This window comes from Haliaeetus albicilla, chromosome 25 (assembly GCF_947461875.1).
Source record: "Haliaeetus albicilla chromosome 25, bHalAlb1.1, whole genome shotgun sequence".
NCBI lineage: Eukaryota > Metazoa > Chordata > Aves > Accipitriformes > Accipitridae > Haliaeetus > Haliaeetus albicilla.
This window is the reverse complement of record NC_091507.1, coordinates 9,895,899-9,918,409: the sequence shown is the minus strand read 5'-3', so window position 1 is coordinate 9,918,409 and position 22,511 is coordinate 9,895,899. Positions and strand designations below refer to the sequence as shown.

At 39.7% G+C, this 22,511-nt stretch overlaps 1 protein-coding gene across 6 annotated transcripts in view; it reads left to right on the top strand.

Annotated features, from left to right (window-relative positions):
- LOC104318782 (cohesin subunit SA-2) overlaps window positions 1-22,511 on the top strand; it is a 62,462-nt gene that overhangs the window by 26,838 nt on the left and 13,113 nt on the right. For all 6 annotated transcript variants that reach the window (XR_011322071.1, XR_011322072.1, XM_069769933.1 and 3 more), the window contains 13 exons: window positions 8-87; window positions 9,463-9,570; window positions 11,546-11,654; window positions 12,501-12,618; window positions 13,497-13,600; window positions 14,040-14,132; window positions 14,218-14,307; window positions 15,317-15,520; window positions 16,964-17,040; window positions 18,030-18,117; window positions 19,131-19,208; window positions 21,101-21,193; window positions 21,898-22,066. Coding sequence is in view for 4 of the 6 variants with exons in the window: in XM_069769933.1 (XP_069626034.1) it covers window positions 8-87; window positions 9,463-9,570; window positions 11,546-11,654; window positions 12,501-12,618; window positions 13,497-13,600; window positions 14,040-14,132; window positions 14,218-14,307; window positions 15,317-15,520; window positions 16,964-17,040; window positions 18,030-18,117; window positions 19,131-19,208; window positions 21,101-21,193; window positions 21,898-22,066 (1,411 nt within the window). In the remaining 2 variants the exon portion in view is untranslated. The remainder of the gene's footprint in view (window positions 1-7; window positions 88-9,462; window positions 9,571-11,545; window positions 11,655-12,500; window positions 12,619-13,496; window positions 13,601-14,039; window positions 14,133-14,217; window positions 14,308-15,316; window positions 15,521-16,963; window positions 17,041-18,029; window positions 18,118-19,130; window positions 19,209-21,100; window positions 21,194-21,897; window positions 22,067-22,511) is intronic.

Below are 22,511 nucleotides of genomic sequence, written 5' to 3'. Positions count from 1 at the left end.
CCATTAGGATCGAATTGTGTCCATGCCTCTGGACAAGGACCATGAAGTAGCAGTTCAAGCCATGAAACTCTTGATGCTTATGTCACAGTAAATAATTTCTTTTTTAATTTACTGTATTGTTTTAATGGCAACAAGATCCAGATACAATCCTGATGAATCTTCCTGTAATCAGTTACATGCCGGGAGACAGTTCTCCTGGCAGGATATGAGTTACAGTTAAAGCTGCTCAAGACATGGCATTTTCTTTCTGAGGGAAATACCAATGTTAAGAAAACCCTTGTGCTGAGATTCAGTATGAAAACTACATTTTAATATCTTTATACTTCCCTTTGAAAGGAAATTCCACATTTTTATTTTGGCTTTTCTCAAATAGAGCATCTGCCTGTCTCGAGGGAAGTCCCCACTGACGATGGGATCCCCGCCCCATTTTCTGTCCCACGGTTGCCCACGCCTTGACCAGGAGCTCAGGGAACTCTGCCATCTTCCCTGTCTCCTCACCTGATGCAGGAAGCCTTGAGCTTTGAGGCTATAGCTAGAATTTGGACTTTCAGATTCTTGGCTCCATGGCAGAGAACCTGGGAGCTATTGAACCCACAGCAGACTGACTGACAGGAAATAAGCAAGTGTATGATACCATGATTTTGCTGAAGTGGAAGACTAATGGAAGAGTTGTTTTCTTGGGAAATTACCTGCCAGCCAATGGAAGAGTTGTTTTCTTGGGAAATTACCTGCCAGTCATAGATTTGGTAGGATAGTGGCAAGCTGGAACTGTGGGGAAAAACTAATGTTACAGAAGTATATGAATCCTATTCTGATGCATCCTTGAGCAGCATGTGTATTTTGGAAATGGCTTTATTTGCAAAATACGTGAAGAATAAATTATCTGTCCCTTCTTTTCAATGCAAAATGAGAATAAAAAACCCACTGCATTTCGTTGTTAGTACAGTTGAGGTGCTAGGATTCAGTAAATGCCCCTTCTGTCTCAGAGTGTAAGTTGAGTTCTGCTGATGCAGATGCTTACTTCCACGTACAGCATTTACATTGTCCAGTAACCTTGTGGGATTCGCTTTTTCCATTTAAACCAGAGGTATTGCTCATTGCTAGATGAGGATGTAGACCTTAATGGACCAAATAATATAGTGTTGTAGGTATTTACATTAAATTTCAAGTATGTTTGTATATTGAAGTGCTGCTTTATAGTCTGGTCTCCTATCTCACTTCACACTCCATTGACTTGATGAGTGGCCTTTCTCTAGGCCTACTTCAACATACACATCAGAACAACATATGATTCCGTGAACGTAGTATGCTTTTCTGAAGGGAGCACCATTGTTTGGGCCTCCCTAGTAGTAGCTAGGGTTATATTGTTTCTGTGTTTACAATGTCCATTTCTACATCCCTTGGTTCTCCATGGTGTGTAGCTATTGGAACAAAGCACAATGCTGTGTCTATGTGTATAACGTGTCCCTGTGCTAGGAAGAGCAGCATACCATTGTTGAAGTACAAAGATGCTGTACACCAGTTATGGCTGCCCTTGTTCTGTATCTGAACTAACAAGTGCTATATTGGCACTGCAGCTGTTTATCATCTTTGGCTTTATTATAAGGGATCATATTCTCATTAATGCAAGCTGCAGCTATAAAAGTTTGATCAACGTTTCTTTTTCCCTGAAGCAATTTTTTCCTAATTTTTCTTAAATATGATTTCCAGTGTGAATAAATGCCTTCTAAAGTTTTCTGAATGACATTTTTCCATCATAAAATGTAGTTTTCATAAGTAAAATGAATACGTTTTGAAATTGTTTTTAATTAGGCTGTGTGGAGACCTAGCAAATGCATGCTTCCCTTTCTTTTTGCTCATCTGTGCGTAGCCATCCTCCTTTCTGCCCGCCTCGCCCGCCCCCAGTTGCTCTGAGCCCTGCTGATTTGGCTTAATTATTGGAGTGATGAAAGTGGGATTTGGGGACTCAATAAGCAAATTCAATGACAGCTCTTCTCTTTGATAAGACTAGTACTGACCATTCTGTAAAACCTGTGTGAAGAGAGTGGAGACAATATAGACAGTCACATGTACAGACTTCTTAATAAGAGACTGCATCAAGATGCTTTTCTAGCAGGGGAAAAGCTTATGCCTCAGTACCTACAACAGTGTCAGGAAGGACTCGCTGCTGACATTGCAGAAGCAAAGAAATTTCAGGGATTTTGTGTCTCAAATAGGTGTGTCTCATAGCTCAAAACCACTATCTGGATATTGAGCAGTAATGCTGCTTGATACATGCAGTAAAGCATGAAATGGGGTTGGGGACAGCAACTCCCCTGCCTTTAAAGAATAATAAATGACAGCTTGTATAAATGTCAATTCTACTTGCATGCATTGATGCAATCAAATATTTTGCCACTTTTGTCATGCTGTATTGGCTTCTCTATGGATGGCTCATTTTTGTCATCTGCAAATTTGGCAACTGAATTCTCGTTGCCCAACTTGCATTTTTAGTGAGACGTGAAAGACCTTGCAGATCAAGTTTCTATTTTTTAAAGCTACTGGCAGGAACCTCTGTCACATGAACTCCCTATATTTGATTTGGAATAATGGATTATTTTTAACAAATAATATTATCTTAACTGGTCAGGTACTGACCTTTAGAACATGTCTCTAATCTTGGAATAAATCTTTTGTTGTTTCATGACATGTGTTGGCAAGAAGCAAGGACAGGAGTAACTTTTTCGTCCAGTTAGTCCATTGGGTGCTCTGTGACTTTCTTGGGGAAAATGTACTATACCAGTAACTCTCTTTTACTGGCTTCCATAAGACCTCATTGCCAGTTAATTATTTTTGTGATTGTTTTACGGTTGCAGTGGAGCTGTGGTCCATGTATGTCAGTAACGGCTTTGAGCATGTCTTAAACATCACTGCGTTCCAGTCCTGTGGAATATACATTGACTACTCTGTGTACTGTTGGCCCATAAAACTGCTATGCTGGCCTTTACAGTCTCTCTCTCTTGCTAGCTAGAGAGGCAGTGAAAACACTGATCTCCAATTCACTTATATGTGTTGCATTATTAAAAAAAAATTCCAGTGCTGATGCAAAACCCTCTTGCTATGCATATACCTGTTTTTTTTTCAAATCTATATTTGTATTTTCATCTTGTCTAACTCTGTGAGTTGAGAATTTTTTCTTATTGTTTGTTGCATGTTGTCTCAATTGAATGCCAAGGTCTTTGGGCTAGTAGGTTTCCATTTTTACACAGCATGATGTGATCCCGAAACTGAAATGAGCCTATGAGGTTTAGCATAATAGAAATTATTAATGCTACTGAATTATGCATAATTGTTAGCATTAATGTTGCAAAGGATCTGAGAGGGAATAGAACTAGGAAGGAAATAAAGAGGGAGAAAACATGAGTGACAGTGAGAGACCAAGGAATCTTACTGAAAACACTGCCCTTCCAGAGGCAAATTAGTTTAGTGTGCCTACTGCCAGACAATTCTGTTCATTTTTCTGTGCTTAACTGCCTAAAAGAGTAGAGGGATTTTGGAAAAGAGCAGCAAAAGTAATTAGGTAACTGTAGTAGATGAATGAGGAAAGGTTACAAGTGGTGCAGGTAGGGGCACAAATGTACAAATAGCTTGAGTGTGTAAATAGCAAAGGGGAAAATGACTTTGCATTCCATTAGTTAAATGTAACTAGAAATTAAACTGAGCTTTAAACACAAAACTCTCAAGTTTGAAATCTGGAAGAGCTGCCTTAGTGAGAACTGTGAGTATATTGCACTCATTGAGGACTTCACATAAATAGTTTAAAAACTATTTAATGGAGCTGATAAATACATTAATTTTTACCACAGTGCTTTTACAGTGGTCAGTAGAGTTAATCCATCTTAAAAGTCGAGAAACTGAGGTTTTTAAGTTCCCAGTGTCCTGCTTGGCACAGGAAGCCCAAGTCAAGTAGGGGTACATCACTATTGTGCTTAAAAATCTTAGTCTCCCTTCCGATTCTCAAGTAGACTGGGAAGGATGTTTTAGTTTGGAGAGGGAGGGGCTATATCATAGGAGAAACTTGAAAACTAGATTTGGCAAAGGATGCCATGGCAAATAATATAATATGTGTTACTAGTTCTAGTGGTAGATGTAGATGTCCCATGACAAGTAATTCAGTGTCAGCAGAGAGTTGAACTCTGTGATTCTGTAGTGTTATTTCATAGCTAAACCATGGACTTTGGAGGAGAAATTGACATTTGTTAGGCAAATGCGCTGTATCTAGCAAGGTTATTCAGACAAGGCATTGTGCAGAAAAACAGCTAGGTTTACTGAAGGCTTAAATGCTATTATGAACAGTGTTTTCATGTGATTGTAAAAAATAAGCTGAAGAGAGAGACATGCTTTGCATACAAATAAGGAAATTATCCACCTTTGTCTTGTTTAGTGGCTTTTAGGAAAAATAAAGAAATGTTATCTTGAAGCTGATAAAAGTAGCATATGAAGCAGTGAAGCAAATTATACTGCACAGTTCTGATTTCTTGCATCAGTAACTTGCTTGTTGCAGATTAGGTACTATCAAAAGGGGAACGGCATGGAGCTCCTCACAGCTCCTCTCAGTCCTTCAGGTCCCCCACACCCCTGTTCAGGTGGAGTTATGGTAGTGCTTTGTCAAGCCTATGCCAAACAAAAGTGAAAGACCGAAATGGAACAAAGGCAGGGGCTTTCTCCTCTGTCTTCTCTTTTCCATCCTCTCAGGTTTATGCTTTCTTGGAAGTTTCTTTCTTGGCAGCAATTTTCTGCCATAATACACCTCTGTTCAAGAATCTTGAGATCTATTCTGAAACCTTATCTTTCCTGTCTGAAGAGGTAACAAGAAAAATAAGAATTGCATGTTGCCTAGGGTTACGTTTCTTAACCAAAACAGCATACCATACAGCATCTAATGTGCATCTTCCTGCATTCTCTGTCACAGCATAATCGTAGAATCACAGTGTATTGCAACATCCTAATCCTATTTTAAAGTGGGTGGGAAAGGACTCTTGTTATATTGTAGTGGCAACCTTGTTATCATCTCTCTGATCACCAAAGTGTCATCTTGAAATACCTGCAATGACAGCAGGGTAGCAGGAGGGAGATAACAGAACAGATTAGCTGATTTTTCTACTTAAAAATTTTATCTTGGACATGAGAATACTTTCAACATACATGTTTTGGTTGATCGTGCTCAGTGCACAAATAATGTTTTTACAATGTATTTGCAGATTTGGGTGTTTAACTTGAATTAATTTTCAATGCAAAATTAACAGGGTTTTTTGAGTGAGATGCTATACCTTGTATTACCAATGGCCCCAGTAACCTGTGCCAGATCTTTCCCTGCACAGCCATTAAAACCAAAAAGAATAAGGTGGCAAAACTTTGAAAAGTGCATCAGGTGTATTTTTATTTTACTGTCGTGATTTTGATGGTTATCCTTGGTATAAGCAATAGCACAGACCAAGACAGGTGACTTCAGCAGTCATGTCTCTTGCATACAGTAAAATGGAACAAAAACCAAGATATGAAATCTTTCACCTGGTGCCATATGCAGAACAAAATGGGTCTGTGATCTCCCCCTAGAATATCCCAACTTCTTCTTCGTGACATGTTCACATTGAAGTGCAGAGAAAAATGGTATGTCATGACGTTGGTATGTGGAAGGCCATGCCTGTTTATTTTTAGGCACCTAAACACTGGCAGGCACTTCAGGCTTAACCTTTATCTGTTGCTTGGCATTCTGAGGGCTGTAAATTGGGAGCAGTATTATTGCTGTATTTGAAGTATTCTTTGAATGTTTGATGTTTGGCTTATGTATGTAAAATGAAAGGCACCCATTTACTGTGGTACTGGTAGCAGGTGTAGTTAAGTGCTGCTACTTCCAGAGACAAGTAAAACCCCTAAGCACTCATCTGAGTGGGAGTTATGAGTATAAACCTCATTGTATCACAGAGAGTAGTGCTTGAGCAGTATGTGAAAAGTAGTAGTTGTAGTAGTACATACAGGTGTTCCCTCTCATTCAAGAACGAAAAAGAAGATCAGGTGCTCAAGTGGTGTCATGAGTGTCGGTCAGCCTGTGCTGCGAAGAAAATGGGTTGTTTTCCCCTCCTTTGCTTCTGTGCTATTAGGGAGTGCTTCATACATGGCTGGAGCTATTGCACCTGACCTACTCTTGTCTCGAGGAGGGAGGAAATAACACTGCTGTAGATTAATGTAACTGGGGCAAATTCCTAGCCTCTCTGAAGACAAAGTTAAAAACAAGGAGGTTGGGATTTCAGGATCACAGGACGGCTGAGCTTAGAAGGGACCTCTGGAGCTCATCTGGTCCAACCTCCCTGATCAAGCAGGGACACTTACAACAGGTTGCCCAGGACTACACCCAGATGGCTTTTGAATATCTCCAGCAATGGAGACTCCACAACCTCTCTGGGCAGCCTCTGACAGTGCTCTGTCACCCTCACAGTAAAAACACGTTTCTTGAATTCAGAGGGAATCTCTTGTGTTTCAGTTTGTGCCCACTGCCTCTGGTCCTGTCTCTGAGCAAAGCTGGGCTCCATCTTCTTTGCACCTTCCCTTCAGGTACTTACACGCATTGATAAGTTCCCCTCTGAGCCTTCTCTTCTCCAGGCTGAACAGTCCCAGCTCTCTCAGCCTTCCCTCATAGGAGAGATGTTCCAGTTTCTTACTAGTCTTTGTGGCCCTTTGCTGGACTCTCTCCAGTATGTCCTTGTCTCATACTGGGGAGCCCAGCACTGGACCCAGCACTCCAGGGGTGGTGTGGCCTCACTAGTGCCGAGTAGAGGGGAAGGATCACCTCCGTCAATGTGCTGGCAACACTCCTCCTAACGCAGGCTAGGATTAGACCATTAGCTTTCTTTGCTGCAAGGGCACATTGGTGGCTCTTGTTCAACTTGGTGTCCACCAGGACCCCCAGGTCCTTTCCTAATGAAAGGAAATTTCTAAGGAAAGGCAGAATCCTTAATTTCTACCCAGAGAGATGGCAGGCATGTTGCTGAGCTCTTTGAGCTATCTGAACAATTTAGGCAAGGAGTTTTTTTTAAAGTAGACACACACAGGTGTTGCATTCACTATTTGCATGAATGTGGTAAGAAGAGAAAACCTGAAATACAAAGAATAAAGAATTCAAATGTAAAAAAAATGGGTACATTTGACTGGCATGTTCATACAGGAAATTCCATTTAAGCATAAGAAAAAAGTTTTTTTACTGTGGGAGTAGTCCAATACTGGAATGGGCTGCCAGAGAAGTTGTGGAGTCTCTGACTTTGTTGATATTCAAAACCTGATAGGATACAACCCTCATCAACCTGCTCTAGCTGATCTGCCTCTGAGCAGGGGGTTGGACTAGCTGATCTCTGGAGGTGCTGCCCATCCTCAGCGGTTCTGTGATTCTGTGTTGGCCCACTCTAGATCATGGTATGTTTGTATAGAAATGTCTTCTTTTTCAAGCTGTCCACAGGTTTTTTTTTAAATATATAGAGAGAAAATGACAAGGGCAGCTTCATAGAAACTAGTGCTTTTAAGAAAACTAAATAATAGATTGACATTAAAAAGAATGAAAGAAACCTTGTCAGACTGCTAGTTTATTTCAGTAAATTCCCCATAGCCTTTTAATATTAAGGTTTGCTATATCATGTATTTTTACTCCTGTAAGTGCAATTTGTTGTCAGTCTTTGTTTTACTGTCACTTGTAAAACGTGTAGAAGTTTAATAAATTTGATACTTCATTCATGGCTTCACAGGACACACCAATGCTTATTTGTGTACTCTACTGCACCATGTTACCTCTTTCAATTTCTTAACTGTTTAACCTCAATAAACACATTTTTACTCTATTTCCCCAGTTCTGTAGATGGCTGAATAAGAGTTGCATAAATATTTTCCTTTATGCTGATTTCACAATACATATATTCAGAGCACTTTCTGTATGTCCTGTTGCTGCAAATATATACTCAAGGGAATTGCATGTTAAAAGAGGCCACCAAAACCTGCCCGAAGTATGTAAGGCAGCTTTTGGTTTTTTTGGTTGAGGGCAAGCATTATCTCGTGAGATTGACCCATCACTTTTGGGGACATACCATACACTTCCATGTAAAGGCCTTTTTACTCTTCCAGTGACCACTGTAAGCAACCATGGAAAAAAATGTGAAAAATTCAAGTGATACATAAGTAAATATATCGTAAAGCTAAAAATTATGGGGTATCGACTTCTACAAATCAGAGGCTATTGGCTTTGAGAAATGAGTACTGTTTTTTTGTTGTTGTTCCCCCACCCCTACTGATTTTAAATCCCAGACAGTGCTAAAAAATATTTGCAGTGGACACTCCGGTGATACTCTCACCTAATGTGAGCTCACTCTTTTCAGTCAGGTTGGAGGATGTTTTGGGGCTTTGTGACTTGTGAGGATGCTCGGTGATGCAATGGATTTGGAGACAAATGGGCAATCGCAGGAAGGGCTGCTAATTTTTGTAAGACATTACTCCCAGCAAATGAAGACCATGAATACTCAGTTTTAGAGAAGGTGTTGGATCACAGCTGTAGATGGTTTTAAACTGTTACTACCTGAGGACTGAGTGCAGTAATAAATAAAATGCCTTTCCCCTCACCTTGCTGTAGTAAGTGTAAGGATCTCATGTTGCCCTTTCATTCTCTGAAGTAGCTTAGTCCAATGACATTGCTATGGCAGTAAGAAGCAGGCATTTTGAAACTGTAATCCTTGCTTTGGTCTTCACTCCTCTGGTATCTCTTCAGTGCGTTATTCAACCTTGATGCTTCCGTTTCCTTTTTGTAAAAGGTTAATATTAATACCATTTCCACCTCTCATAGAGTGTTCTAGGTTTACTAGTTGGCATGTGGTATTCTCAAGGTGTGTAGCTGAATGAAAAAAATTGTGACTTTGAGTGTGTTTGCACAGAAAGGTCACAGTCATGAGCATGCTATCAAAAATGTGTTTTGATTTCTTTTTACATGTTACTGTATAAGCCTAGTGTAATAGAATATAGGTTTTAAAATACAGTAATAAATAATTTAAAAATAATTTGTAGTGCAAAATGAAGGTTGTTTCTTGTTTATTATCTTCTATGTTGAACATCTAAGCATAAAGTAGAGGCACGATTTTCCTATTTTATTACTATTAGTCTTTTTACTATGACCACTAATCAACCTTAACTACACTTTAAATTAATGTTCATGTCCATGCAGTGGGCCTGATTCCTCATGGCTTGCAGAAACCTCTGTTTCTTTACACAGTGAGTAAAAGAATGCTGCCAGTTTTGTTTGACAGCATTTTTAGATATGTCCTACAAAAATTTAGCTGTGTAAACAAGTTGTACAGCTATGGAGAATCAGGTCTAGTAAAAGCTGGACATAGCATTCCTAATATTCTTTGCAGATAAACCTGAACTATAACTTCCGTTGTTATTTTTGCCTAGGAACTGTGGGGATGTGTTATCAACTGAAGACTGTGAAACATTATACCAGTTTGTTTATACCACGCACCGTCCGCTTGCAGTAGCAGCTGGGGAGTTCCTTTATAAAAGGTATCTGCCTGCCTGCATACCTACTTCTTGCATATTCTCATTTGTTCCAGAATGAAGGTGGATTTATTTAAGAGAGACATTAAGCATTCATTTTTCTGCTGGAAGTGTGTACCACGAGGGTAGTAGATGTGCTTTCTTCTGCTGAATCAGAAGAGAAATGCTGTCTGGGGGTAATATCTGTTCCCCTGCACAGCCCTGGCACAACAGGCATGAGAGAAGTTGCAAGAGTAACACAGAGAATATGAAACAACTGACTGATCCACAGATGCCGTGCTATGTTGAGAGCATACCTTCTTTCTTTTTACTTTTTTCCTGTTGCTTTGCTTCTTACAAGTTAATTCATCACCTGGCATCTGCTGGATTTCCATAGCTTTGGTGATTAATCACAAAAATGGCCTCCTCTTCTCCCTTTGGAAGTTGCCTTATACATTGTAGAGGCTTTGAATAATGAGAGATGCAGCAGATTAAAAAGCCCTCCCAATTTTCTGTCAGGTTAATGAAGTACAGGGTTTATCTTCCCCAGGAGTAACTCTTATAAATTGGCTTCTTATAACAATGGTTGCATGAAGTGAATGGAGTTGGCGTGCTAAAAAGAGAAGAAATAAATATTCTCTCTCTACATCTGAGAGAAATAATTTTGTCCTACAAAGAGGAATGAAAAATATTTTGGCAAGACTTCTGTGGGGAAAAATTCAGAAATAATAATGATTTGTGTTTCCACACTTGCAGAATCTCCTCCTAGTTGTCTGTTCCTATCTAGCTGAATTGCTGATATTCTGGAGTTTGGGGAGCCAAGTCCAACAGAAAGACAAATAAAGATAAATTTCTATTTTGATGAGTCTTCTATCACATCTGCTAGTCTTACTTAGTCTTTTGTGTTGGTCCTAATATTCTATTATAAATCAGGTGGTTTTCCTCTTGTAACATTGCTGCTTTTTGCCATTGAAGTGATTGCCCTGATAACTTTATTTTTTTCTACCCAGCTTTCCAGTGCAGTGTGGACACTTTGACCCTGTAAACCTCATCCTTGTTCTTGTTTGCCCAGTTTTCTCTGGCACTTATGCCAGTACACAAATGTTTGTTCTGGTGTGATAGAGATGTTAGTGACACCCTCCTTTCCCTGGTGATACTGCTAAAAGTTTTAGTATAAATGCTTATGCTTCCCCCTGCTTCTTCTTGGTTTGCATGAAATCTCCTCAATGTCTGCATTTTTAACTTAGGTTACTTACGTAGCTGGCATAAATTATACCAACAGAAGCACTTCCTGAAAATATAAGCTTTTACTGACATTGAGTGGTGTGGTCATGCTCTTAAATCCAGGCCGTTTGGGCCTTATATTAATCTGCAGTGATGGCCTTCCTGTATTTATCTTGGGATTAGCACTTTTAGTGAGGAGTACAGTCACACTTATTTTGGATAAAGAGGGAAATGGAAACTAAAGTGTCGTATTATGCTTCATACTTCAGATAGAAGAGGAAGAACAATTTTTCCACTGTATTTGTGAAGTTGAGTAAATTGCCTCTTATAAATACAAGATACTGTGCTTTCTTTAAGAAGCTTCAGTTCCGAGATGTACCATGATGTGAATAATGGTTGGGTAGTAATATCTCTACTCTGTTGGTGAGGCTTAAATTCAGCCTAGAGCAAGCCCCTTTTCAAGCATGAGCAAATGCCTACCTCATTATGTGTTCAACGCTGTGGAATCTGCATCTGTTGTCCAGAAAGCTGGCAGGGTACCTGTGAAACTGTCAGAAATAGTCTCTGCATCCACAGGGATAGAAGATCTCTCATAATGGAAAACAATCTAATCTCTTTTCTTTTCATCTCATAAAAAAGTCTAATGTGATTTGGAGTAAGTAAGTAGACGTTTAGAAGAAACACAGTCCTTGGGATCTTGACAGAATTAGTGTAACGTTGGCAAATGAGTATAAGGAGAATGTGGCAGAACTGGACTGACTTCCTTTTCTGTTGGCAGGCTGCTTAGTCATGAGGGAGATGAAGAAGTTCAGCCCGGAGGAGAAGGGAAGTTTGGGGCAAGTACTGACCAGTTGAAAAGATTAATAAGTTTTTTCCTGGAGAGTGAGGTGAGGAGAATAGCCCCTGCAGTAAGCCTTTTAAATCCAGTGTTGCATATTAAATCAAGTATTGGCTTCCTTTTGAAAACTATTTCTGGTGGTGAGCTCTGAAATGTTTGGTGTTTGGAATGGTTTCACTCTCTAGGATGAGTTTTTAATGAAGACATTTCTGTTCTGTTGTATTAAAACTAATTTGCAACTATGCTAACGGAGAGAATCAGTGCTGAAGCAGCTTCTGAAAACAACCTGAAAGACTAATGCCACCGAGTGAGATTTTTTTGGTATGTGTCTGTGTCTTTCTGCAGGCAGATATAGGTTGCTGTACCATGGCTCTGTGCTGACTAAACTGCCTAGTTTTACTGAGAGTTTTATCAGCTTAAGTGCTATGCTTCAGTATTTGGCTTTTGCAGTGGTGCAGACCTACGTGTGGCCAAAGTGTCTCAGGCACAGCAGTTTTGAATCTTTCTGCAAAAAATTTCACAAACATTGCTTAAAATATTGACTTGTTTCTAGTCCCAAGGTTGGATTTTTAGTTGTTATGGTCAGCAATATAAAAGCAATACAGAAGCTAGTTTCAAAGAGATTACTTAAATTAGAAAGGAAGGGTATCATAAAAAGAGAAAAGTTTTTTTTCTGCTTTACCTGCTTTTTCTCCCCACTTTCCTGCTTTGTATCAGATTAAAGACATGGTGTTTGAATGTTGATTAGCCTCAAATTAAATACGTTGGAATACTATGTGTGCATGTATGTGTGAATGACAAAGCTTTGTAATTGGAAAAAGGGAGAGGAACATATAAAGCTGTATTTCTTTTAATGATGTGTTTGCTTCTGTAAGCTTGTGTTTTTAATCCCTAGCTACACAAGCATGTTGCATACCTCATAGACAGCTTGTGGGACTGGGCAGGCAAATTCCTGAAGGACTGGGAGTGCATGACCACTCTTCTATTAAAAAATGCTGAAGAAGATGGAGAAGGTGGGTAAGCAAAGAGCTTAGTTTTGTCTGAATGAATCTCTTGATACTGTTTTTTTAACTTTGCCTTCAGCTAGTTTAGGATCATTCCATATTGCAGTACCCTTTGATCCCAAATTGTGGTCACCAAGAGCCACAGAGCAGGTGCAACTCAATGCACTGCCAATGTGATATTTATATCAACATATTTGTTTTATTCAATGTTCTGTATTTATGTAATGTTAGTTCAGAAACTTTGCAAGAATACTTGCGTAATTAAGCCATAATGCTTACGTAGCATTTACTTTGTTTGTTTGTTTGTCCAAAACTTAAGAATCTAAAAGTATTGATTGAAGTGCAGTATTGTCAGGCCATTGTTCATGCCTGAAAAGGAGTGATGCGTTGAGTTCATTGACATCTAACACTCTAGAGGATTATTTTTTTGTAGAATTATTTTAAAGTGAACTTAAATAAATGTTTAAGGTCCCTTCCAACCCGAACCATTCTATGAGTAGCTGTAGTAGAACTGGAGGTGGTTGTGTGATTGAAATCAAAGTTTGTAGACCCAGTGAGTTAAAGCATTTTGGTACTCAAAGAAACAGGTTTCTCCTAAATGAGATAGTGGGAGTAGGCCCCATTAAAACTGCCTGTGTATTTGGGAGCCCAACTGCCCTAAAAAGTTTAGTCAGGAGAGAAGCAATTGTTTTTGTGTTCAGTAAATGTGGAAAAATGTAGAAAATAATTTTCTTCAAATTAAATCAAACACTCTCTAGGTGTTTATTTTTCTTTCTGTAGCATCCTTCCACAGTTGCTCAGATAAATGAGTAGGCTTTACATTAGCTGTTGCTGCATCTTCATTTTTCTTTTGTGTGAATGCTAAAAGGAGACTGATTTACTTACAGCACTGAGTGATGCTCATGAAAGTGCTCTCATTGAAATTATCCTCGCAACGGTTAGAGAAGCAGCTGAAGGTCATCCTCCAGTGGGCAGAGGTGCAGCCAAAAAAGTCAGTGCATCTTAAGTCTTATTTATTGTCCTGTAATCACATTCTCTTTTCCTTATGTACTTTGCCAGACACCATGTTCCTAGTGGTAGGTATATCTTAGGAAATGGCTTATTTTTATGAAACTACACAGTGTCTTTTGACCTCTAGCTTTTATTAGTAGTGGATGTTGAAGGAGGTGAGCATTAGAGGAAAGCCAGTTGAAGCATGTTATTGACAAATGGTGAACATTTTATCCCTGAGATATAGCTGTTCAGCCATTTGCATCTAATTTAAGGTTAACAAAAAAATAAAAAGGCATCTGGTTGTCTCCATGGAAAAGTATCTTTATCTTAGCTTGATATGCTTTAGACAAAGGCATGTGAGTTCACCTTGGGTTACATATAAAATTCCACTCAATTCTAAGAATTTTTGTAATTGAAACAAACTGCTTTATCTGCAGATTCTGTCAGTAAAAGAGAAGAAAATACAATTGGAAGATTGTACCAAAATTACTGAGCACTTTATTATGGTGCTTCCTCAGCTCTTGGCAAAGGTAACTAACAGCTGCTCTGTGAATGCATGTTAAATATTTCATTAAAATTCCTGCAGTGTACTCATATCCTGTTTTTTCTCTGCAGTATTCAACAGATGCACAAAAAGTGGCAAATCTTCTGCAGATTCCTCAGTATTATGATTTAGACGTTTACCGTATGGGACATCTAAGGAAGGTGAATAGGAATTGGGGTAGTCGGTTCATGTGGAATGTACTAAATTTATGTGACAATGTACAGAGTTTAGTGGGACTTGGAACAAGTAGAAGACTGTTGAAATACAAAGAAAGGATCTCTTACCTTGAGGAAAGTGGTCTTATTCAGGCTTTACTTTGGGGCTGCCAAAGAAAAGTCTCAGTGCTTGTCAGTTCTTGATATGCTGTGACTGGCCCTGGTGGGTAATGATTTGTGGTTTCATGTGGTAGGCCCAGCCCTGGGTTTTTCATTGTTGGGTGGAGACAGGGTGGGTTATGCCACGTGCCTAAACTGGTGTCTCCCAGGAGTTTACTGCAGAATAGGTTTCGTTCTCCATGAAGAGTGACTCCCAGCTGCTGGGGAATGATAGCAACTGAAAGATAAGAATGGAGATAGTATATCTGCTGATGGGAGAGGGCTGGTCAGAAACAGATAGATGAAATCCTTGAAATAGCTTAATGTGTTCTTAAGCAGGGATGTTTACAGGAAGGTAATGTTAGGCAAACACTCCTAGGTTAATTTCAGCACAAAACTTTAACTGGAAGAGAGAGTCAGCAGAATGGCAGAAGTTACCTCCTCTCACTAAGAGTGAAGACCCCAGTTGCTGACATGATCTGAAACATTCTCCATCCTCTGCTGCTGAGGGAGACAACTTCCATTTTTTTGGAGATATGCCTGCCCTTTGGAAAGGCATTTTTTTATTCCCCACCTTCATCTTTATTTTTATGTAGTGCTGAACGTGTATTGCTAAAGTAGAACTTAAAGCATTTGCTTCATTCTTTAGGAAGATCCAGAGAGAATAATAATGAAAAAGAGCTATAAACCCAGGAAAAAGTTGTGTCCTCTAATCCTGCCCCTCTGCTCCTTAGACTGGCATTTATTTCATGTTGGTTGTATGACCTATAGAGATACATGGGCCTAGTGAAATGTATGTAGAGCATAAGTGGATTCTTGTACAATTTACCTATAATACGCCTTTTATCACCTGCAGCATTTGGATGCTTTGCTGAGAGAGGTAAAAGACATTGTGGCCAAACACTCTGACATGTCTGTCCTTGAGGCTTCCTCCAGGACTTACTATATCCTCTGCAGTGAAGAAATTGCCATCTATAGCCTGGTAGATCGTGCCCGAACTCAACTGATAGATGAGTTGATGGGACAGCTTAACCAGCTACTAGATGGCTTCTGGCAAAAGGTGAGTGTGACTCATTGTGGAGATAAACAGACTGTTTCCCTATGAAAAAAAAAGACAAAAAAATTAAGGGGGATATGGAACTATTCTTTACCTGCTGTTTCTGCTTAAGAGGAGCAGAGCTTTCAAAGGTGGGTTTGTGCCTCTGAAAAGATTGACTGTTTACATTTTAATGAAGCAGATGTATTTTGGCAGGAATAGAGTGGGGAAGATAATAAATGAGGTAGTCCACACCAGCAATAGGGCATTTTATGTCTTCTGAATATTCTGGACCTAAGCTCCGTAGTTGCTCCGTTACTGTGCCAAAGATACCATGTGCAAGATCAGCTAGTAAGTGCTGTGGATCTATAGGTGGTGAGGCTGTTCCCAAAAAGCTATAGTTCTGTACTTCCACATATTTGACTGTACACAGGATGTCCCTTGTGCTGCCACTTTGGCTGTAAAGATAGTACTAGGAAAAAAAAATCCCAAACCCAGCAGTCTGTAATGCAGATTGTATAGCTTTGGGATCTTTGAAATGACGACTTTCCCCTTGAGGGAGGACTGCAGAGTCTCCCTCAAAGTTTTTCATTAGTTCTAAAAAGCAGAAACAGCTGGTGGTGATATGAATAGCTTGCTGGCTGAACTGAACAACAGAAGCCCGCAGCTGATCTGATCAACTGTGCCGTCATGAACAGGTGTCATGCCATGGTATGAGAGTTAACACTGGCAGGTTTTTATTGGACACTGGGATATTGTAAAATGTGTCAAGCCAAAAAATCCCCTAACCTCAGATTGGATTTATTTTGTTGGTCTTAAATAGATATCTATGTCAATGTGGGAGAATGTGTACTTAAAAGAAACAAGATAAGTGCTAGACCAGGGATTCTTCAACTCCTTCGTAGTGTGATCCATATCTAAATAAAGAGATTTTCTCCTGGAACCCCTCCCTTCTAATTCCTGGTTGTATATACCATCTCCCATAATCACGTAGTATACTTGTGGAAACTACAGCAATTGCATCTATGGGAAAGTATTTAATATATTTTTAGCTATCTTTGAATGTGATCTGGCAGCTGGAAGCAAGGAGAGTCAGCACCATGTGAACAGCTAGCTTTCCAGAGATCCTTGACAACTGTGTGAGGGACTGTGAATGGCCATGTGAGTTTGAGGGTTAGCACTTCTGTGTTAGCCTAACTGCTAGTTTTTACTCTGTGTTAGCAATACTGTAGCCTAGGGAGGATGCTGTGACAGGGACATTTCCTCATAGAAAATTTCTGTGCAGTCAATGCGTTGTTTTCTTTTTACTGTAGAGGAAGACATGAGTAGCATGGTTAAAGGTGAAGGGACTGGAGAGGGCTGGAGGAGAGTAATTCAAGCTTGTGGGTTGGTTGGGAAGAGAACATGGCAGTTGCCTTGTCCCACACTGGCTAATTCCTTTCTCTTTCCCAAACTTTCATAATTTAGGAAGAAGGATTTTGTACGGATGGAGGAGAAATTTCCCAGATGCACTCTGCTTTGAGAAGAGTAGCAGCTTTTCATAAGTGAGATGTTTATTTGCACAATTTACTTTCCCATATACTTAAGTGTCGACCTGACAGGTGCAAAGTCAGAATTGCTCTTGTTTGTTAGGTTTAATGAGATTTTTCACAAGAGAATGAAAATGATCCCTATGAGAGGTGCTGCAAGGTTTAGTTTTTTCTTAACAGAACTGTACTCTTGGATATGGAATTCTTTCTGGACTCATTACTGAGTCTGGAGCATCAGCCCTAATGTGGCTGGGAAGTGTGTGCTACAGAGTTGGGATGTCAGAGTGGACACACGGATCCTCTCTGTGGTGCCTCCCTCCTAGCTGGATGCTTTTGCACTGCTTTACTTTCAACACTGGTGGTCAGTCTGAAGAGGGTATAGTGAATGCAGTCTTTTTTTCCCAGTGTATGTAATCAGCTTTGTTTGTTTTAGTTTATTTGATCTTCTTCTGTTAAAAGATGGATTTGTCAAAAGCTTGGTTCTCCAGGGATTGTTCACCAAGTAAATTATCATGCAATATAGTAGAGGGTGGGGGAATTGGGCTGCCTTCTCAATGTGTCTTTTACCTACCCTGTGTGCTAGGGCTGCTCTGCTTTTGCAAAGAAAAGTCTAACGTTGAGTTATGAACACTCAAGAGTATTAGAAATAGCCTTTTAAAGCGGCATGGGGAAATTGTTCTTTAGACTTTTTTGGGCACTTAGAGAGTGTGGATAGAGTACAGGAAAAAGTACAGAGCTTAAGCTTCTTTTTCCTCTCCTCAAGACACTACAGTTTCATTGTAAGAATGCAGACTGTAAAGCTATGGGCTAAAGGTAGCAGCATTAGATCATGAAAAACTTGATTTAATCCCCCCCCCCCCCCCCCCCCATAATTAATAATTAGTTGTTTAATGTTATTGCTGTACATCAGATGAAGGCAAAAATAGGATACATTTAATCTGTTTGGTCAGGTGAGATTTCATTTCTTGCTTAGTGTATAATTATTGTTTCTTTTTCACTTGCAGTGCCCATGATCTCACCAAGTGGAATCTGTATGACAAGACTTTAAGGTTGTTGGTGTTTGAAATGGAACATGGGAGTTTGCCTGTTCTGGTGAGTTGTTAATATTTAACACTGAAAGAGGTTTTTCTTGTTGAAAGCAGGAAAATTAGGAGTTATTAAATAATCTTATAGATCAGTGTTCTGTGAGACAGGAAGATACTGTTTCCATTTCTCAGTCTGGGAAACTGAGTCTGTCTTTGGTATAATGTTACTGGAATTGGTAAATTCATGCCATAGATTCATTTATTTCGGAGACTGTCCAAAACTATGATAAACATCTGACATCTGGATTGATCCTTTGTCATGCTCAGTACTTCCCATTGCCCAGTCTTGCCCTCAGTACATAAGAAATTGTTGGGACTTACAGATTGCATGTAACCAGAAATTGGAATACTTTGAAACTCTTGCTTGCAGATTGACTCTTGGTGAAGATGGTTTGTACTTGCCAGTTGTCTCAACTGCAGCCTTTTGATTGTCTGGTTGCCTCAGCTCAAACACTGGCTGTGCCAAGGTGGAGGTGTATATCCTGGGTTTACAAGGTGAAGTACTTGAGCAGTCATGAATGTTAATCAGCCTGCGTTTTCAGGAAAGAACTTGAGGTTATTTGGGAAAGAGTGAAATTTAGTTGATTAGAGAGAGCTGGCAGCCAGTGGGTAGAGGTGGACTCCTTCAGATGGAGCATTGGAGCACCAAGGTTTGGCTTCTGCTCTGAATTTCCCTCTGGAGGAGTCTGCCTTTCATCAAAGACTGCAGAGAAATCCTGAGAAGCTAAGCTATAGTTAGCTTCTGTGAACACCCTTTTTAGTACATGGTTACTTTCCACTGAGCTTGTCAAGGTGTCAGAGTTCTGCAGAAGCAGCACCTTAGTAATGAAGTTTCTCAGGAGGCAACGTTTGCTTGTATGTAAACCTATTAAGTTTATTTTGAGGGTCTAAATACTGTACAGTGCAGAAATGGTCATGCAAGCAGCATGCAGAATGTCAGGGTTGGATGCTTTGCTTAGTCCTAAGCTTTTTGCTGTTGAGCCTTTCATATAAATAAAGGACATGTGTTTTTATTTGCAGATGATCCTGCCAGCTCTCCAGTGCATGTATTTTTCTCTCCTGTGGCAACTAACTGCGGTTTCGGAAAATTCTCCCAAGGTTGACCACTCCACGTAATTTTGAAACCCAGAGTTGTGCTTCTAGAAGTTTAAGTTGCTTTTCTGTTCTCAAATTGCCAGAAAAACCCAAGCTTTCTAACAAGATAATTTTTGTGTTTTCTTGAGGAAACCAAACTGAGTTGAGGCATTTTCTGTCTGTCTTGCCCTCTTCTTTTAAAGTGTTTATGCTTTTTCAGTCTGCAAGAGAATAAGTGAACAATGGTTCACCTCTATTTTTACTGCAAAGCATGTGCATTGAATTCCTGGGGCTTGATGGAGATAAGGCACTTGTTCCACTGCCAAACAGTTTGTTGTTTTCTTGTATTAAGCAACAAAGAATATTCAAGGAAAACTCCAGGAAGCCCTGTTGCTTTGTTTCATTTTTATTTTCTTGTTTTACTTGTATATTTCTGGCAGAAAGTTTGAGGAAAGTGGTAATTTTCTTATCAGCTGACTATTTACTTCCTTAATTGGTTTTATAAAGTGCCAAGCTCTGGCAGGTATTTTGGAAGGAAGTCTAGTTCAAGACACCAGAGGAAAACGTTTTTATGCTTTGGTTCACATGTGAATGTGTACCTGTGTGGCTCCTCTTTATGGTGATTTCTGACTACACTGAGGGCTGCTCCTTCTGTCATTCTGTCCCCTTCCCCCGGTACTCCTGTGTGTGTACAGAACAGGACACTGACACGGACATTTGTTTTGTGTGAGAAATGCTAGCAGGGAGGTTACCCGTTTGTTGACTGATTCACTATCTATTCTCGTCCCGTTCCATTCCTGTGTGGATGTCCGCATCTCTCTCTGCTCTAATACGTTCTGCCTTTCAGTCCAGACAGTTAGCTTGACTGATAATGGGACGGCACATTTTTCAATTTGGCCTTTCATATGGGAGCAGATTTTGACTGGAAGGACAACGTTACGGCTCACTCTGCAGGGCCAAATCTAGATGTTGGCAGAGAGAGAAGTTCCAAGAGCAAAAAAGAACATTTCCTGGACAGCAGCTCTAGGATTGTTTCTTCCCCCCCTCCTCCCCCAATAGTGTTAAAGCAATGTTTTGCCTCCCCCTCTGCTCCTTCTCAGCATGCCCTGGGATGGATCCCCTTTCTTACCAAGATACAGTTGCACAGGATGAAATCCAGCCCTGCTGTAAGGGCACTTCTCTTCTATTGACTGCTCAAAGCTCAGTGCAGTGCAACAGCTGGGACCTGGTGAAGGATCAGAAAGTCTTTTATGTGGCCGTAGGCAAATCAAATAGTCTCTCTTGCTGGATTCATCTTAACTAATAGAGGTGTCTAAGTTTCTGAGTGCCAAAGTTAGCAGCCTAGTTAAACTGTGTTCCCTCTGTACTCAACAGGGGGAGAGAGAAGAGCAACTCCAGAAGGCAATTCACATTGAAAATTAGGTGGGATGGACCAGAGTTTTTATGACTCGACTTCCATCTCTAAAGTGGAAATCATTATCACTGCTTTATAAGGATAAGCTGAAGTGAATAAGGGAATACATGCTATTAGAGCTGCCCATCTTACAGGTGGAGAAACAAAGAGTTTGTGACTTGCTGAATACCACTAGCCTCAGCAAGTATGACAGATGCACATGTCCTACTGTACTTGTCACATTTCTGCACCAGTGGGGGGGCACAGAGTATATATTTTTATGGATTGACCCTTCTATCCCAAATATTGTGCCTGAAAACAAGACATGGTTTTAAAGTTGTTCACAGCTAGTAAGCTGTTGCAACTGAGATGTCCCGCTTCTTTCATAATGTCATCAGCTGTGCTATCGTAAATGAATAGTATCAGTGGAAGAAAGATACAACTGTTGTTTGTTCTGTAATTCTCTATTGAATCATAGTCCCTAACATATTTGTCCTGTCACTTTTCCTAAATACATTTTTAGGAGACTCTTTTCGCACTAAGAAGAGAGCTGAGATGTTTCAGTCAGATTTGCATGTGCTTCCTCCACCATAAGGAAAAAGATGTAAGAGAAAAGGTTTGTGTTTCTCTATTACTTAACTGGCATTCATGCTCAGTTCTCCTTTTATATGCCTGCCTTTCTTTTCATAATAGTATTTCCTTCTATTGATTTTTGCTTTTTTTTTCAGAAATAACTCTTTAAAAAAATCTTCAGCTATTTATTTTAAAGGAAAATTAAAGTTATGTTAGTTAAAATGCTACAAAAGTTAGTGCTTTAATCAAGCATAGATATATGTCTGCATGGGTCCATCTGCAGAATCAAGGCCTGAATCTGAATGACTCAATTTGCCAGTTGATAATCATTGTGTTTTCTGATTAGACTGATCAGTGTACTGGTTGCTCATTGCTTTATTAATGCCTTGCTATGAATATTACTTAAAAAAATAAAAAAATTGGAGAAATTGTCCAGTCATTAATCTGTTAAAGAGAGATATTCTAGCACAATAGAGCTCTTCATCCTTCCCATGGAAGTTTGAAAATCTTTAGGTAGTGTTAATGCATGTACTTGTATATCCTTTATCCTAAGGTACAAGTTCTGGAAGGGCTTAGCTGTGGCATTTTACCACATGTTGGGGCAAACAGAAATCTTTAGCTTGCAAGGAAGAAGTGGGATAGAAGCTAGATTGTGATTTGTAGTGTTTGATGGAGATGCAAAGTGGAGTTGGCATGAAAAGTAACATGGTGTCTAAATCCTTCTTTGGCTTTGTTTGCTGGATACAGGCCTTTATGATACTCTGTGACTGGTTGCTGATTTTGAGTCATCAGGATTCAAATAATAATGAAGAACCAGTTGGACTTCTAGATTATCTTCCTAGCACATCACTTCAGGAAAAACTGCTTTTGTTCATCCAGAAACATGTTTTCATGGAGGAAGAAGAGGAAAGCAAAGGTTAGACATCTTCATCACCGGAGAAGCAATCTACCACTTTTGCTGTCATATGTCATCTGCACTGAATGTATCAGGAAAAGGGGCTGTACTTTTTTGTTGTTGTTTTGGAGGGGTGTTTGGTGGTTTTTTTTTGCTTGGGCCCCTTTACAAACAAAGTGGCTGACCTGTTATTCACTGATCTGTATCCACTGTGGATCAGCCACAGGAAATAGCTGCCAATTTACCTGTAGGATGAAAAGGGCTTATGTAATGCAGGGATGTATGAGAATGTAAAAATATTTAGTAGACTGACTTTGGTGGTACAGATGATGGTGTTAGAGGAAGGCCTTGAAGTGTTACAGTGTGACTCTGTCAATGCACAGACATTTCTAAGCCATCAGAGTAAAGGACTAGTGGATTTTGATTTGGGGGGTGCAGGGCAGATTTAGTGGGAAATAGTAGTTGT